We start from the raw sequence: 18031 nt of genomic DNA on the forward strand, positions 1-18031 counted from the left end.
TCCCGCCCAATGAAGGCCAAGCATTCCGTATTCTTTCTTGACTACCTTGTTCACTTGTGTTGCCACCTTCAAAGATCTGTGGACCTGCACGCCCAGATCTCCCTGACTTTCTTCGTGGCCCACGCCAGCCGACTATCGCGGCCCACGCTGGCTGACCTTCACGGCCCACGCCGGCTGACCTTCACGACCCACGCCGGCTGACCTTCACGACCCACGCTGGCTGACCTTCACGACCCACGCCGGCTGACCTTCACGGCCCACGCCGGCTGACCTTCACGGCCCACGCTGGCTGACCTTCACGGCCCACGCTGGCTGACTTTCACGACCCACCATTTTCTGTTGCCTTGTTTGCTGCATCCAAAACACGTGGGGCAGGATTCTGCCGTAATCGGCGGGGCGGGCAAGTCCGATGGGAAGGAGTGGCTTGTACCACTCCGGCGTCAGGCCACCCCAAAGGTGCGGAATCCTCCTCACCTTCAGGGTCTAGGCCGGCGCCGGGGTGGTTTGCGCCATGCCGGCCGGCGGGGAAGGGGCTTGGCGCCATGCCTACTGGCGCCGAAGGGCCTCCGCCGGCCGGCGCAAGTTGGCGCACGTGCGGGAACGCCAGCGTGTTCTGGCGTCATCCCAGCGCATGCGCGGGGGGGGGGTTCATCTCTGCGTCAGCCATCACGGTGGAATAGCAGCCGACGCGGAAGAATAGAGTGCCCCCATGGCGCTGGCCCGCCCACGGACTGGTGGGCCCCGATTGCGGGCCAGGATACCGTGGGGGCACCTCCCGGGGCCAGATCCCCCCGCGACCCCCCCGGAGACCCCGGAGGCCGCTTGCGCCACCAGGTCCCGCCGGTAAGGACCCACTCTAATTTACGCCGGCGGGACAGACAAAAAAGGGCAGCCACTCGCCGGAGAATCGCCGAGGTGGGGGGGGGGGGGGGGAGGGGGCGCTGCCAGCGGCTGCCGTCTGGCACATCGCGATTCCCGCCCCCGCAACATTTCCAGCACCGGAGAATTCGGCAGCCGGTGGGGGTGGGATTCACGCCGCCCCCCCCCGGCGGGGGGTCGGAGAATCTGCTCGTGATGTCTAGGTTCGGGGGTCGTGACCTGCTCTCTGCCTTCCTACAGGCAGGAAAATCTTTTAAAAAATCGTCTGTGCCTCTGAATGTGTAAATTCGCAGGCAACAGCCGCAGCAACCGCAGCAGCCGCAGCAGCCGCAAAAGCCGCAGCAGCCGCAACAGCCGCAGCAGCCGCAGCAGCTGCAGCAGCCGCAACAGCCGCAGCAGCCGTAGCAGCCGCAGCAGCCACAACAGCCGCAGCAGCCGCAGCAGCCGCAGCAGCCGCAACAGCCGCAGCAGCCGCAACAGCCGCAGCAGCCGCAGCAGCCGCAGCAGCCGCAGCAGCCGCAGCAGCCGCAGCAGCCACAACAGCCGCAGCAGCCGCAGCAGCCACAACAGCCGCAGCAGCCGCAGCAGCCACAACAGCCGCAGCAGCCGCAACAGCCGCAGCAGCCGCAGCAGCCGCAGCAGCCGCAGCAGCCGCAGCAGCCGCAGCAGCCACAACAGCCGCAGCAGCCGCAACAGCCGCAGCAGCCGCAGCAGCCGCAGCAGCCGCAACAGCCGCAGCAGCCGCAGCAGCCGCAGCAGCCGCAGCAGCCACAACAGCCGCAGCAGCCGCAACAGCCGCAGCAGCCACAGCAGCCGCAGCAGCCGCAGCAGCCGCAGCAGCCGCAGCAACCGCAGCAGCCGCAGCAGCCGCAGCAGCCACAGCAGCCACAGCAGCCACAGCAGCCACAGCAGCCACAGCAGCCGCAGCAGCCACAACAGCCGCATCAGCCGCAGCAACCGCAGCAGCCACAGCAGCCACAACAGCCACAGCAACCGCAGCAGCTGCAGCAACCGCAGCAGCCACAGCAGCCACAGCAGCCACAGCAGCCACAGCAGCCACAGCAGCCGCAGCAACCGCAGCAGCTGCAGCAACCGCAGCAGCCGCAGCAGCCACAGCAGCCACAGCAGCCACAGCAGCCACAACAGCCACAACAGCCGCAGCAGCCGCAGCAGCCGCAGCAGCCACAGCAGCCACAGCAGCCGCAGCAGCCACAGCAGCCGCAGCAGCTGCAGCAACCGCAGCAGCCACAGCAGCCGCAGCAGCCACAGCAGCCACAGCAGCCGCAGCAGCCACAGCAACCACAGCAGCCGCAGCAGCCGCAGCAGCCACAGCAGCCACAGCAGCCACAGCAGCCACAGCAGCCACAGCAGCCGCAGCAGCCACAGCAGCCACAGCAGCCACAACAGCCGCAGCAGCCACAGCAGCCACAGCAGCCACAGCAGCCACAGCAGCCGCAACAGCCGCAGCAGCCACAACAGCCGCAGCAGCCACAACAGCCGCAGCAGCCACAACAGCCGGAGCAGCCACAGCAGCCACAGCAGCCACAGCAGCCACAGCAGCCGCAACAGCCGCAGCAGCAGCAGCAGCCACAGCAGCCACAGCAGCCGCAACAGCCGCAGCAGCAGCAGCAGCCACAGCAGCCACAGCAGCCACAACAGCCGCAGCAGCCACAACAGCCACAGCAGCCACAACAGCCGCAGCAGCCGCAGCAGCCACAGCAGCCTCAACAGCCACAACAGCCACAGCAGCCGCAGCAGCCGCAGCAGCCACAGCAGCCACAGCAGCCACAACAGCCGCAGCAGCCGCAACAGCCGCAGCAGCAGCAGCAGCCACAGCAACCGCAGCAGCCACAACAGCCGCAGCAGCCACAGCAGCCACAACAGCCGGAGCAGCCACAGCAGCCACAACAGCCACAGCAGCCACAGCAGCCGTAGCAGCCACAACAGCCACAGCAGCCACAGCAGCCACAGCAGCCGCAGCAGCTGCAGCAACCGCAGCAGCCGCAGCAGCCACAGCAGCCGCAGCAGCTGCAGCAACCGCAGCAGCCGCAGCAGCCGCAGCAGCCACAGCAGCCGCAGCAGCTGCAGCAGCCACAGCAGCCGCAGCAGCTGCAGCAACCGCAGCAGCCGCAGCAGCCGCAGCAGCCACAGCAGCCGCAGCAGCCGCAGCAGCCGCAACAGTCGCAGCAGCCGCAGCAGCCGCAGCAGCCGCAGCAGCCGCAGCAGCCACAGCAGCCACAGCAGCCACAGCAGCCGCAACAGCCGCAGCAGCAGCCACAGCAGCAGGAGCAGCAGCAGCCGCAGCAGCAGCAGCAGCCACAGCAGCAGCAGCAGCCACAGCAGCCGCAGCAGCAGCAGGAGCAGCAGCAGCCACAGCAGCCGCAGCAGCCACAGCAGCCGCAGCAGCCGCAGCAGCCGCAGCAGCCGCAACAGCCGCAGCAGCCACAACAGCCGCAGCAGCCACAACAGCCGCAGCAGCCACAGCAGCCGCAGCAGCCACAACAGCCGCAGCAGCCACAACAGCCGCAGCAGCCACAGCAGCCACAGCAGCCGCAACAGCCGCAGCAGCCGCAGCAGCCGCAGCAGCCACAACAGCCACAGCAGCCACAGCAGCCGCAGCAGCCGCAGCAGCCACAACAGCCACAGCAGCCACAGCAGCCGCAGCAGCCACAACAGCCACAGCAGCCACAGCAGCCACAGCAGCCACAGCAGCCACAGCAGCCACAGCAGCCACAGCAGCCACAGCAGCCACAGCAGCCTCAACAGCCGGCTTTGTTTTTTAAACGTTCAGCGGGAGGGGGTTTAGTTGATAAAGTTTAACAGGAAAAAAATGCAGAAATTGAAAATGTTTTCATCCTCCAGAAATTGGAGGTTCACCGGGTTTCACCTAAACATTACAAATAAAAATATTTAAAAAATAAAAGACACATAGAACATAGAACAGTACAGCACAGAACAGGCCCTTCGGCCCTCGATGTTGTGCCGAGCAATGATCACCCTACTCAAACCCACGTAACCCGTATACCCGTAACCCAACAATCCCCCCATTAACCTTACACTACGGGCAATTTATCATGGCCAATCCACCTAACCCGCACATCTTTGGACTGTGGGAGGAAACCGGAGCACCCGGAGGAAACCCACGCACACAGGGGGAGGACGTGCAGACTCCACACAGACAGTGACCCAGCCGGGAATTGAACCTGGGACCCTGGAGCTGTGAAGCATTGATGCTAACCACCATGCTACCGTGAGGCCCCAACTTAAAAATCAATTAATTGGTAAAGATTCCAAATGCGACCCGCAGGCTCTTTGTTTTGCAATGTTTAAAAATCAAGATGAAAAAAGTTGACATTTCTTGGTTGAAGTTACAGCTGGGGTGAAACCATCATTGGATCGCTCACCATTCCTGGAGTAGGAGACTTTCACGTCATCAGCATCAAAGTTCAGAAAGCAGCCAACCACATCATTCTCCCCGAACCTTTTGCAGCTGGCTTTTAATAATGCCGGCAGCGAACGGCCTCTAAAAATGCGGTCGCACATCCCGATGAGCGGGCACGCATGCGCATTGTGGACGCATTTAAAAAATATGTTTGTGGCCATTTTGAAGGCCGCTTGCAGCCGGCATTATGAAAAGCCGGCTGCTGCGGCTGGTACGCGCGGATTTGGGCGATCGGGAGCCCAGCGACGGTGGCTCCGTGACCCTCCAGGTACCTGCCCGCGACCCGGCCGCGGGTCATGCCCCCGACTTTGACAATGTCTGGACGAGAGAGTAGGATCTCAAAGAAGCTCTTGGGCTGCAGGAACAGACTGGTCAGGGGGGAAGATCAGTGGCAGATTGAAAAGTGTGAGGTGATGCACTTTGAAAGGAGTTACACGCCAAAGGAGTACTCAATGAATGGCAGGACACTCGGAATTCCAGTGGAATAGAGGGATCTTGGGGCGCTTTACCGCAGATCCCTGGAGGCGGCAGGACAGGAATAGGGTCGTTACAAAGGCGTACGGGACACTTGCCTTTATCAGTTGTGGCGTAGATTGTGAGAGCGGGGAAGTTATGTTGCAGCTGTACAGGATTTTGGTTAGGCCACAGTTTGAGTACTGTGTTCAGTTCTGGTCACCGCACTATAGGAAGGATGTGACTGCACTGGACAGGGTGCAGAGGAGATTCACCAGGATGTTGCCTGGGATGGAGCATTTCAGCTATGAAGAGAGGCTGGATAAGCTCAGGGTGTTTTCTTTGGAGCAGTGAAGATTGAGGAGGGGACTGGATTGAGGTGGATAAGATTATGAGGGACATGGACAGCTGTTCCCCTGTGTTGAAGGGTCAATAATGAGGGGGCATCATTTTAAGGTGAAAGGCAGGAGGTTTGGAGGGGATTTGAGAAAAGCACTTTTCACCCAGAGAGTGGTGGGAATCTGGAACACACTGCCTGGAAGGATAGGCACAGTGGTTAGCACTGTTGCTTCACACTCCATGGACCCGGGTTCGATTCCCGGCTTGGGTCACTGTCTGTGCGGAGTCTGCACGCTCTCCCCGTGTCTGCGTGGGTTTCCTCCGGGTGCTCCGGTTTCCTCCCACAAGTCCCGAAAGACATGTTGTTCTGTGAATTGGACATTCTGAATTCTCCCTCTGTGTACCTGAACAGGCGCCGGAATGTGGCGACTAGGGGATTTTCACAGTAACTTCATTGCAGTGTTAATGTAAGTCTACTTGTGACACTCATAAAGATTATTATTATTATTATTAGTTGAGGAAGGAAAACCTCACAATCTTTAAGAAAACCTTGGATGAGCACTTGAAATGTCATAACATTCAAGTCATAGAACAGTACAGCACAGAACAGGCCCTTCGGCCCTCAATGTTGTGCCGAGCCATGATCACCCTACTCAAACCCACGTATCCACCCTATACCCGTAACCCAACAACCCCCCCTTAACCTTACTTTTATTAGGACACTACAGGCAATTTAGCATGGCCAATCCACCTAACCCGCACATCTTTGGACTGTGGGAGGAAACCGGAGCACCCGGAGGAAACCCACGCACACAGGGGGAGGACGTGCAGACTCCACACAGACAGTGACCCAGCCGGGAATCGAACCTGGGACCCTGGAGCTGTGAAGCATTTATGCTAACCACCATGCTACCCTGCTGCCCAAAGTCTTTTGGCCAAGTGCTGGGAAGTGAGATTAGTGTAGATTAGAGAAGTGTTATTTGTCGGTGCTTGCTTGATGGGCTGAAGGGCCCATCTGAATGAATGATCCTGTGATTCTATCAGAGGGTGGTGGAGGCAGGTATTCAAAAGGGAACTGGGTTGTTATTTGAAAAGGAATAATGTGCAATAATTACAGGGGGTGGCAGGGGAGTAGGACTAAGTAGACTGGTCTTCGACTCGATGGGCCAAATGGCCTCCTTCTGCACTGTAAATTCTATGAAATATCACCTTAAAATTAGAGCCAGATCATTCAGGGGAGCTGTTCGAAACATGTCTTCACAAAAAGGGTGGGCGAAATGAGGAATTCTGTCATAGAACATAGAACAGTACAGCACAGAACAGGCCCTTCGGCCCTCGATGTTGTGCCGAGCCTTGTTCGAAACCAAGATCTACTAAACACAGTAGGGGCTGGCCCAATTAATCAGTTCAAACGTGAGATTGGATGGTTTGGCTAGAACGGGGGACTCAGGGGTACGGAGCCAAGGCAGATGGATGAAATTCCAGGCACAATCCCATTGAAAGTTGGAACAGAACCGAAAGGCTGAATGGACTCCTCCTTTTCCTAATTCCCTCTGCATTGCTATGGTTAATCTGTAAGGTTTGCCACTGTTATGCATCGTCTTGGCAGTGGCCCGTTGGACTGCTTGCTCGAAAGTTTGAGTCAAAACGTTATGGGTGCAAGTCCCCCTCCAGAGCCTTGACCACCGTCCCAGGCCGCGCTCCAGAGGGAACAAGGTGCTGCCAAGTATTAAAATGAAGCCTAATTGGCTCTCCCTGATAAACATAAGCGATTATTTTGAAGAAGAGCAAAGGAGATATCCATGGTTTGCTGGCCAATATTTAGCCTTCCATTGATATTGTTAAAATGGGTGAGTTAGTGGTCGGCTATCACATTGCTGTTTTGGGGAATTTGCTCAATGTGAAATTACTGCATATAGAATTTACAGTGCAGAAGGAGGCCATTCGGCCCATCGAGTCTGCACCGGCTCTTGGAAAGAGCACCCTACCCCCTACCCAAGGTCAACACCTCCACCCTATCCCCATAACTCAGTAACCCCACCCAACACTAAGGGCAATTTTGGACACTAAGGGCAATTTAGCGTGGCCAATCCACCTAACCCGCACATCTTTGGACTGTGGGAGGAAACCGGAGCACCCGGAGGAAACCCACGCACACACGGGGAGGATGTGCAGACTCCGCACAGGCAGTGACCCAAGCCGGGGTCGAACCTGGGACCCTGGAGCTGTGAAGCGATTGTGCTATCCACAATGCTACCGTGCTGCCCTTCATTCCAACAGCGTTACACTTCAAAACGCTCCTTTATTGGCTATAGAGCATTGGGGGACTTCATGAGGCCGGGGGAATGCTTTGTAAATGCCAGATGTTTCTATCTGTATTGCTTTCCTGGAAGCGGATCCTTTGATCTACAAAGGCAAACGGGTCCCTCTGGTGGTGGTGTTGCTCCTATTACAGCTGGAGATTCGTTTGGAAGGAACAAAAGTGTTCAGGAACAGACCGACCGTCCATGTTCACACTGGCGGCCAAGGAGGTCACCCTCCCTCCCCCCATTCAGCGATCCATAGCACCCCCACCCCCATTCCTTATTGAGTCGCATGGTCAGACCGTTTAGTATCAGGATCCTGTATGGCACTGGCTGCAGATATGGGGGCTCATGCGCAGAGCCTGTCCTGCTCTACCCTGCCCCCTACTGACTCTGACTGTTGTTGTCTTTTGCGCCTGTTAAGGACATTCCTGCGGTAATTGTGTACTCAAGGGAGATGCCGCGGACTGGAGCATTTTGCCTCCGAACCCCAACAACAGGATGCATGTATTGGATTGGATTGGATTTGTTTATTGTCACGTGTACCGAGGTACAGTGAAAAGAAACTAAAAGAAAATACATACTAGGGCAACACAAGGTATACAATGTAACTACATAACACCGGCATCGGATGAAGCATACAGGGTGTAGTGTTAATGAGGTCAGTCAATAAGAGGGTCGTTTAGGAGTCTGGTGACAGTGGGGCAGAAGCTGTTTTTGAGTCTGTTCGTCCGTGTTCTCAGACTTCTGAATCTCCTGCCCGATGGAAGAAGTTGGAAGAGTGAGTAAGCCGGGTGGGAGGGGACTTTGATTATGCTGCCTGCTTCCCCCGGCAGTGGGATGTGTAGATGGAATCAAATGATGGGAGCCGTGCCGCTGACCGGGGGGGGGGGGGGGGGGCTTCAGTGAGGGCTGGAGGGTCTGCAGGGGGGTGGCTAAGGGATGGCTCGGGGTTGTCCTGTGAGGCCGTATTTGGCAGGTTGGGACTGCGCCGTGCGCATGCGCAGCCACGGACCCGACCAGCCCCCGGCCGGTTTTGCCTTGGGAGCCGGGAGTTTTACCCGGCGCGGCTGATGGCCCCTCACCGGTCCTGGAATCGGCAAGCGTTCGGCATCGATTTTGGCATCGTAAAATGACACTGTTCTCACGCCGGCATCGGCATTTAGCCGCAGAAAGGGAGAATTCAGCCCTCTGTTCACCGCCGGAGGGGAATTGCCCCCGGTTTACAATCTCCCTGGCAGCACAATCAGGATGCAATTCTGTCTCCCTTGCCATGCAAATTTGTGCAATGGTATCGAATACGAGCAATTCCTGAGCAATTCCTGAGCGAATCCCGCTATTGCACTGCCATTGTGAGCGGGCAGCCTGATAGCAAAGTCCTGTGGAAATTCACCCCTCCCCCACACTGCAAATCAGTACCCCACCCTTGTATTGCCTGGGTACCCCCTTTCCCCCAAGTATGAGGGTGACCCGACCTGACCCCCCCTTTCTGGGACCCCTAAATGAGGCTGATGTGTCCCAGTGACCCCTGTAATAGGGAGACCCCTTCAGGGACCCCTGTAATAGGAAGAGCCCCACAGGGACCCCTGTATTAGGGAGACCCCCAGGGACCCCCTAACATATGGGACCCCCACAGCGAACCCCTGACTAAAGGGACCCTGCCCACCTCCCCAGAAAAGGGACCCCTGCCTGGAAGCTAGAGAGCCGTCTAGACGGGGGCAGTGAAATAAATTACAGCTGTAACACTTACCTGCAAGCACCATGTGCCCATTTCTCAAAAGAGAACAGCTGTGAGCTGTGTTTGAACCCCGCAGATCCACCAGCTGTAAGCCATTCATACCGTTTTAGCATTGGGCTGTGATTGACAGATTCCACAAACCAGCTGCAGCTTTGATATATTCATCTCCTTTCATGGATCAGTAACTCTAAGAAGTGGTGAAACCCCAATGTTTACGAACATTGACCACATCAAAGAGAGGTAAGTGCGTTCCAAGCACTAAGTGCATTCTAATCAATCAAACGAGCAATAGTCGGAAGTGCGCACGCCGAAAATCAAGCCGGCAATTTAGTCCATTAAGGGTCCAATTGAGCAAAGGTTTAAGCGACCGGTTGGCGGGTGGGTCAATAGGCGAGGTGGCGTCTGTGTTTTAGCTGCAACCTTGATCCAGGGTGGAATGAAATGTCAGGGCTGAAATAACATTTAAAAAGGGGTCTGGGGACTGAGGTGTGTGTTTGAATGCGCTGCCTAGACTCACTTTTCAGCGTTTCACCATCGTAATTTATTTTCGACAAGTCTGCAGCTCCCTCAGACAGTTCCACCCTCTTCCCTTTTCTTCGCGCTTCCCATCCTCCCTGGCCATTTTCCACTGGCTGCCCCGTTAATTGCCGTTACAGGGTCGAACGTGTTTGATGCCCGCTACGGGTGGCGAATCCAGGCCATCGAGCTGAGGTTTCAACCTGGAGCTAACTTAGCTTTCATGAGAATCAAAACAAATAAGGAAAATGTTGTTGCCAGATGATCAAATAAATGCAGCTTTCGGGAACGTTGCAAACAATTAAAAAGGAGCCCGACAGAAAGTTGTAACCGTTGGAGTGGAGTTGGAGCTGGTGAGGGAAGTAGGCATAAAAATAGAATGGTCCATTGGATAGTTACATTGCACAGAGGGCTGCATGACGGCACAGTGGTTAGCACTGCTGCCTCACTGCGCCAGGGACCCGGGTTCAATTCCGTTTCGGTGACTGTCTGTGTGGAGTTTGGATGTTCTCCCCGTGTCTGTGTGGGTTTCGGGTGCTCCGGTTCCCCCTCACATTCCAAAGGTGTGCGGGTTAGGTTGGGGGATGGGTCTCGGTGGGTTTGGGAGAGTAGCTGCAGAAACGAATGGCCCCCTTCTGCACCGTCGGGATTTTACGAGGCTTGTGGAATGCTGGCCTGACACCACAAGAGAGATGAAGTTCAACGGAAAGGATGTTTAGATGCAGCGTTTCGATCCCCATCTTGGATGCGGCATCAGTTTTAGGCATTGTGGACGTTCAGCGACTTTTTCCTCAGGTGGATGTAGCTGTTACAAGGGGGCATAACTATAAAGTTCATGGTGGGAGATATAGGAGGGATGTCAGAGGTAGGTTCTTACTCAGAGAGTGGCTGGGGCGTGGAACGCACTCCCAGCTATGGTAGTGGAGTCGGACACTTTAGGAACTTTCAAGGGGTTATTGGATGGGCAGATGGAGTGCACTAGAATGATTGGAGTAGGTTGTTGTGATCTTAGTTTCAGACTAGTTCGCCCCAACATCGTGGGTCGAAGGGCCTGTACTGTGTTGTACAGTTCTATGTTCTATGCTCTAATTGTAAGAATATCAGTTTTATTTCTAGGAGAATTATGTTAAACCTGTATGAAATCTTGGTTAGGCTGTACTTGGTCATCTCCTGACTGCGCCAATGTGTTGCTGACTGTTATTAGTTTTTAAATGCCGCCCGATCTCTTGACGCCGCCCCCCCCCCCCCCCCCCCACCCCCACCACGGCCTCTGGAACCCTCCAACCTACCTGTTCGGTGTCTTTGAGCCCCTCCCCCCTCACCCCACTTCATAAGGGCAGGGCATCCCAGGGCTTGATCCCCAGCACAGATAATCTGCCACCCGGGCACCTTGGCACTGCCAGTTGGCAGCTCGGCAGTGTCACCTGGGCACACTGGCAGTGCCAGGATGACACTACCAGGTGGCAGTATCAAGGTGCTAGACTGGCAGTGCCAAGGATGGAAGTACCAAGATGCCAGGCTGGTCATGCCAAGGTGCTTGGGTGCCAGCAGGAGTGCCAAGGTACCACTCTGCCCAACGCACGACTACCTGGGGCCTCCGATAGCCTGGCAGACCTCCCAGGTGCCATTAAATCGTGTCCACGTTTATCTGGGCACCATGGTGAGTCTCTCAAACATCGTGGCTAATATTGACCCCTCAGCCGGTGTCACCAAACTGCAGATTTTCTGGCCATGATCACATTGCTGTTTGTGGGATCCTGCTGTGCTTAAATTGGCTACTGCCTTAAAACAATGCCTTTGCTTCAGACAATTACTCAATTGGCTGACAAAGTCCCCCCGGGACGTCCTGTGGTCCTGACACGCTCTGAAAATGGCAAAACTAAAATGGGTTTGCTTTTGAAACGTTGGTGCTGGAAAAACGCTGCCTTAGCCCTGAAGCCCCACCAGAGGGCAGTGCTCCACCAGGTTAAAACATGCCTCTCCTGGCAACCCTCCCCCCGCGAATGAAGCCTTTGGTTTTGTAAACGATTCCCAACAAACCACCGTCACCCTGGTGGCAAAACTTACGACGCTGTCACTCTGCCACAATCCATCACTTAAAGAAAATATTTAAAAAAAAACATTCGTTAGATTTCCGCTCAGTTCCTTGACCACAATTCAAGTCCCCTTACCTGACAGAAACAACACATTAAATCCCAATTTATATCCTGTCAATTTGATTTGCCAATGGCCAGTTATTTCAGCTGTTTTTAAGGTGGGGGGGGCGGGGGGGGGGGGGGGAGCGGGGGTGTTTTTTTTATCCATTGGCCATTCTGTGCTCAGCCAGACTGAAGTGGACGGACCTCAGTGAAATTGTGACCTGTTGGTGGGATTTAAGTTAATTTTTTTTAATGTGAGTGGACGGATGTTTGCACATAGATCTGTCCATCGCTGCGCAAGAGAGAGAGAGAGAGAGAGAGGGGGATAGAAAGAGAGAGAGAGAGGGATAGAAAGAGAGAGAGAGAGGGATAGAAAGAGAGAGAGAGAGGGATAGAAAGAGAGAGAGAGAGAGGGATAGAAAGAGAGAGAGGAAATGGTTTGATTTCAGGCTGCTATTCTAATCGAGTACCAGAGTCAAACCTTGCCTATCTCGGAAGGAGGCCATTTGACCCTCTGCGGCTATGCTGGCCCTTTGAAAGAGGTATCCCATTAGTCTAACATTCCTGCTCCTTCCCAATAGCCCTGCACATCTTTCTCCTTGAAGTATTTCCCCAATCTCTCCCCTTTTGAAAGTTCCTGTTGAATCTGTTTCCGCTGCCCATTCAGCAGCATCTTCCAGATCACAACGCCTCGCCATGAAGAGAAAGATTCTCCTGATAGAGAAGACAATGCCCTGGCCACTCGATGGGGGACAGGGGGGAAAGGTGCTCGGAATGAAACCCTGAACTTATGTAAGATCTTTAATTAACTTTGAAGGAATGGGTGCTGACAAGCTGGCTTGGTTCCATTCATAGATTTATATTTCATATATATCTAGGCACACGAGTGAGGAAGGGGTCGCAGTATTTGTTGGTCGTGTGAGATGAGGGAGGGTGAGACAGGCGCCGGAATGTGGCGACTAGGGGCTTTTCACAGTAACTTAATTGAAGCCTACTCGTGACAATAAGCGATTTGAATTTTTCATTTCATTTTCATGAGGTAGGGTGAGATGAGGTTGAGTGAGGTGAGATAGAGTGAGGTGAGGTAGAGTAAGATGAGGTAGGATGAAATGAGGTAAGGTGAGTTGAGGTAGAGGGAGATGAGGTAGAGTGAGATGAGGTAGTGTGAGATGAGGTAGAGTGAGATGAGGTAGGGTGAGTTGAGGTAGAGGGAGATGAGGTAGAGGGAGATGAGGTAGTGTGAGATGAGGTAGAGTGAGATGAGGTAGAGTGAGATAAGGTAGGGTGAGTTGAGGTAGAGGGAGATGAGGTAGTGCGAGATGAGGTAGTGTGAGATGAGGTAATGTGAGATGAGGTAGAGTGAGATGAGGTAGTGTGAGATGAGGTAGGGTGAGTTGAGGTAGAGGGAGATGAGGTAGAGGGAGATGAGGTAGAGTGAGATGAGGTAGTGTGAGATGAGATAGGGTGAGATGAGGTAGTGTGAGATGAGATAGGGTGAGATGAGGTAGGGTGAGATGAGGTAGAGTGAGATGAGATAGTGCGAGATGAGGTAGTGTGAGATGAGGTAGGGTGAGATGAAGTAGAGTGAGATGAGGTAGAGTGAGATGAGATAGAGGGAGATGAGATAGTGCGAGATGAGGTAGTGTGAGATGAGGTAGTGTGAGATGAGGTAGAGTGAGATGAGGTAGTGTGAGATGAGGTAGAGTGAGATGAAGTAGAGTGAGATGAGGTAGAGTGAGATGAGATAGAGGGAGATGAGATAGTGCGAGATGAGGTAGTGTGAGATGAGGTAGTGTGAGATGAGGTAGAGTGAGATGAGGTAGTGTGAGATGAGGTAGGGTAAGTTGAGGTAGAGGGAGATGAGGTAGGGTGAGATGAGATAGAGGGAGATGAGGTAGAGTGAGATGAGGTAGTGTGAGATGAGGTAGGGTGAGATGAGGGAGAGTGAGATGAGATAGAGGGAGATGAGGTAGGGTGAGATGAGGTGAGTTGAGGTAGAGTGAAGTGAGGTAGGGTGAGATAGAGTGAGATGAGACAGGGTGAGTTGAGGTAGAGGGAGATGAGGTAGAGGGAGATGAGGTAGAGTGAGATGAGGTAGTGTGAGATGAGATAGGGTGAGATGAGGTAGTGTGAGATGAGATAGGGTGAGATGAGGTAGGGTGAGATGAGGTAGAGTGAGATGAGGTAGGTGAGATGAGGTAGAGTGAGATGAGGTAGAGTGAGATGAGGTAGTGTGAGATGAGGTAGGTGAGATGAGGTAGAGGGAGATGAAGTAGAGTGAGATGAGGTAGGGTGAGATGAGGTAGAGTGAGATGAGGTAGAGTGAGATGAGGTAGAGTGAGATGAGATAGAGGGAGATGAGATAGTGCGAGATGAGGTAGTGTGAGATGAGGTAGTGTGAGATGAGGTAGAGTGAGATGAGGTAGTGTGAGATGAGGTAGGGTAAGTTGAGGTAGAGGGAGATGAGGTAGAGTGAGATGAGATAGAGGGAGATGAGGTAGAGTGAGATGAGGTAGTGTGAGATGAGGTAGGGTGAGATGAGGGAGAGTGAGATGAGATAGAGGGAGATGAGGTAGGGTGAGATGAGGTGAGTTGAGGTAGAGTGAAGTGAGGTAGGGTGAGATAGAGTGAGATGAGGCAGGGTGTGTTGAGGTGGGTGAGTGAGGTGAGGTAGAATGAGATGAGGCAGGGTGTGTTGAGGGTGAGTGAGGTATGGTTTCATAGAATTTACAGTGCAGAAGGAGGCCATCCGGCCCATCGAGTCTGCACCGGCTCTTGGAAAGAGCACCCTACCCAAGCCCATACCTCCACCCTATCCCCATAACCCAGTAACCCCACCTAACACTAAGGGCAATTTGGACCCTAAGGGCAATTTAGCATGGCCAATCCACCTCACCTGCACATCTTTGGACTGTGGGAGGAAACCGGAGCACCCGGAGGAAACCCACGTAGACACGGGGAGAATGTGCAGACTTCGCACAGATAGTGACCCAAGCCGGGAATCGAACCTGGGACCCTGGAGCTGTGAAGCATTTGTGCTAACCACTATGCTACCGTGCTGCCCCAGGTAGAGTGAGATGAGGTAGAGTGAGATGAGGTAGAGTGAGTTGAGCTAGAGTGAGTTGAAGTAGAGTGAAATGAGGTAGAGGGAGATGAGGTAGAGTGAGTTGAGCTAGAGTGAGTTGAAGTAGAGTGAGATGAGGTAGAGTGAGATGAGGTAGTGTGAGATGAGGTAGGGTGAGTTGAGGTAGAGGGAGATGAGGTAGAGGGAGATGAGATAGAGTGAGATGAGGTAGTGTGAGATGAGATAGGGTGAGATGAGGTAGTGTGAGATGAGATAGGGTGAGATGAGGTAGGGTGAGATGAGGTAGTGTGAGATGAGATAGGGTGAGATGAGGTAGTGTGAGATGAGGTAGAGTGAGATGAGGTAGGGTGAGATGAGGTAGAGTGAGATGAGGTAGGTGAGATGAGGTAGAGTGAGATGAGGTAGAGTGAGATGAGGTAGTGTGAGATGAGGTAGGTGAGATGAGGTAGAGGGAGATGAAGTAGAGTGAGATGAGGTAGGGTGAGATGAGGTAGAGTGAGATGAGGTAGAGTGAGATGAGGTAGAGTGAGATGAGATAGAGGGAGATGAGATAGTGCGAGATGAGGTAGTGTGAGATGAGGTAGTGTGAGATGAGGTAGAGTGAGATGAGGTAGTGTGAGATGAGGTAGGGTAAGTTGAGGTAGAGGGAGATGAGGTAGAGTGAGATGAGATAGAGGGAGATGAGGTAGAGTGAGATGAGGTAGTGTGAGATGAGGTAGGGTGAGATGAGGGAGAGTGAGATGAGATAGAGGGAGATGAGGTAGGGTGAGATGAGGTGAGTTGAGGTAGAGTGAAGTGAGGTAGGGTGAGATAGAGTGAGATGAGACAGGGTGAGTTGAGGTAGAGGGAGATGAGGTAGAGGGAGATGAGGTAGAGTGAGATGAGGTAGTGTGAGATGAGATAGGGTGAGATGAGGTAGTGTGAGATGAGATAGGGTGAGATGAGGTAGGGTGAGATGAGGTAGAGTGAGATGAGGTAGGTGAGATGAGGTAGAGTGAGATGAGGTAGAGTGAGATGAGATAGAGGGAGATGAGATAGTGCGAGATGAGGTAGTGTGAGATGAGGTAGTGTGGGTGGGATGGGAGGCAGGTTCGTGTGATGGACTGGGCGGTATTCACGACTCTCTGAAGTTTCTTGCGGTCCTGGGCCGAGCAGTTGCTATTCCAGGCTGTGATGCAGCCCGATAGGATGCTTTCTCTGGTGCATCTGTAAAAGTTGGTAAGAGTTAATGTGGACATGCCGAATTTCCTTAGTTTCCTGAGGAAGTATAAGCGCTGTTGTGCTTTCTTGGTGGTAGCGTCGATGTGAGTGGACCAGGACAGATTTTTGGGGGTGTGTACCCTGAGGAATTTGAAGCTGTCAACCATCTCCACCTCGGCCCCGTTGATACAGGCAGGGGTGTGTATGATACTTTGCTCCCTCAAGTAGATGTCCAATTCCTTAGATTTGGTAACGTGAGGGAGAGATTTTTATCATTACACCACTCCACTAGGTTCTCTATCTCCCTCCTGTATTCTGACTCATCGTTGTTCGAGACTCGACCCACTAAGGTTGTGTCACCAGCAAACTTGTAGATGGAGTTGGAGTCGAATTTTGCCACGCAGTCACGTGTGTGTGTATAGGGTGAATAGTAGGGGGCTAAGTGCGCAGCCTTGCGCCGGTATTGAGGACTATTGTGGAGGAGGTGTTGTTGTTTATTCTTACTGATTGTGGTCCGTGGGTCAGAAAGTCGAGGATCCAGTTGCAGAGGGAGGAGCCAAGTCCTAGGTTTTGGAGTTTTGATATGAACTTGGCTGGGATTATGGTGTTGAAGGTGGAGCTGTAGTCAATGAATAGGAGTCTGATGTAGGAGTCCTTGTTGTCGAGATGCTCCAGGGATGCGTTTACGGCCAGGGAGATGAATCTGCTGTGGGCTGGTTGTGGCGGTATTTATTTATTTTCAAACTTCCACAAACATCGCAGCAAAACTTGGAAAAAGAGGAAAGAGCTGTGGGGCTTCGATGTAAGACAGGGACAGCAAACAGCAGGATTCATTACAAACATCCTCAACATATTCCCTTCATGGATACAGGACCCGGCTCTATCAAACCAGCATAGTTACATCATACCCAGCACTTCAAACAATAACAGAGGAATAAAGCCAGGAGATCCCCAATGCGAGGGGGAGGGGGGGGATTATATCACATTGATACTCCACACCCAATCCAACCCCCATCATGGCCCATGGCAGAACACACAACCATCATGTGACTACAACACCACAAAGAGAGGGCTGGTGACCACACATCCATGCAAACCTCAGACCCCTAACCCCAGGTCCAGGGTCGCCCATGGAGAATAGGGTCATTCCTCGATCACAGCGGGGACAAGCTAACCCTTCCAACCCCAACGCTCCCCAGCTCTGCTCACCTTCCCCTTTGATACACCTGGGACAGAGACTGTGCACAGATCCCAAATTCGACATTCATGACATGAACTTGTTAGATCAGGACAACCAACAGTACAGGCCATCCTACCCACATCATACACTTCCCCCGTAAAAAGGACAAAATCCAGGGCCAGCAGCGTGGGTTCAATTCCCGTACCAGCCTCCCCGAACAGGCGCCGGAATGTGGCGGCTAGGGGCTTTTCACAGTAACTTCATTTGAAGCCTACTCGTGACAATAAGCCATTTTCATTTTCATTTCATTTCATTTCAAAATCAACAACACCACGCAAAGAGAAACATGATCAGCAGGGAACAAAGTCCAGGGTAACAACTGAGATGGGACGCTGTCCCCAGGATAAAGGCCTCTTCAATAGTGCACAATGAAAGCACATCGGGTTGCACTGCAGAGGTATCCTAAAGGGGATAATGGAACCGCTCCCTGTTTCCAGACAGTATACTTTTGGAAGCATCCTGAGACTGACGACCATCTCTGGTCACGACAAGTTGACATAATGGCTGTCGTATCTCAAGAGATCCTCTGTGCAATGCCCAGGCGGAATTGTGGATTTGCCACCCACTTGGAATATACAAACATTGGGTTAAAGGCCAGCTTCAAGGGTTACGGACCCAGGAAGTGCAGAAGATTTTAGTTTAGACGGGCAGCATGGTCGGCGCCGGCTTGGAGGGCCGAAGGGCCTGTTCCTGGGCTG

At 53.7% G+C, this 18031-nt stretch overlaps 1 protein-coding gene across 1 annotated transcript in view; it reads left to right on the top strand.

The window, feature by feature from the left end:
* The window catches only part of LOC119972014 (activating signal cointegrator 1 complex subunit 2 homolog), a gene marked incomplete at its 3' end in the record, with an annotated part of 36768 nt that extends 34320 nt beyond the window's left edge, over nucleotides 1-2448 (top strand). The window contains exon 2 of the mRNA XM_038808436.1: nucleotides 2131-2448. Within this exon, the coding sequence (XP_038664364.1) occupies nucleotides 2131-2448 (318 nt within the window). The remainder of the gene's footprint in view (nucleotides 1-2130) is intronic.
* Nucleotides 2449-18031: the final 15583 nt, after the last annotated feature.

The sequence above is a fragment of the Scyliorhinus canicula genome, chromosome 9 (assembly GCF_902713615.1).
Source record: "Scyliorhinus canicula chromosome 9, sScyCan1.1, whole genome shotgun sequence".
Lineage (NCBI taxonomy): Eukaryota > Metazoa > Chordata > Chondrichthyes > Carcharhiniformes > Scyliorhinidae > Scyliorhinus > Scyliorhinus canicula.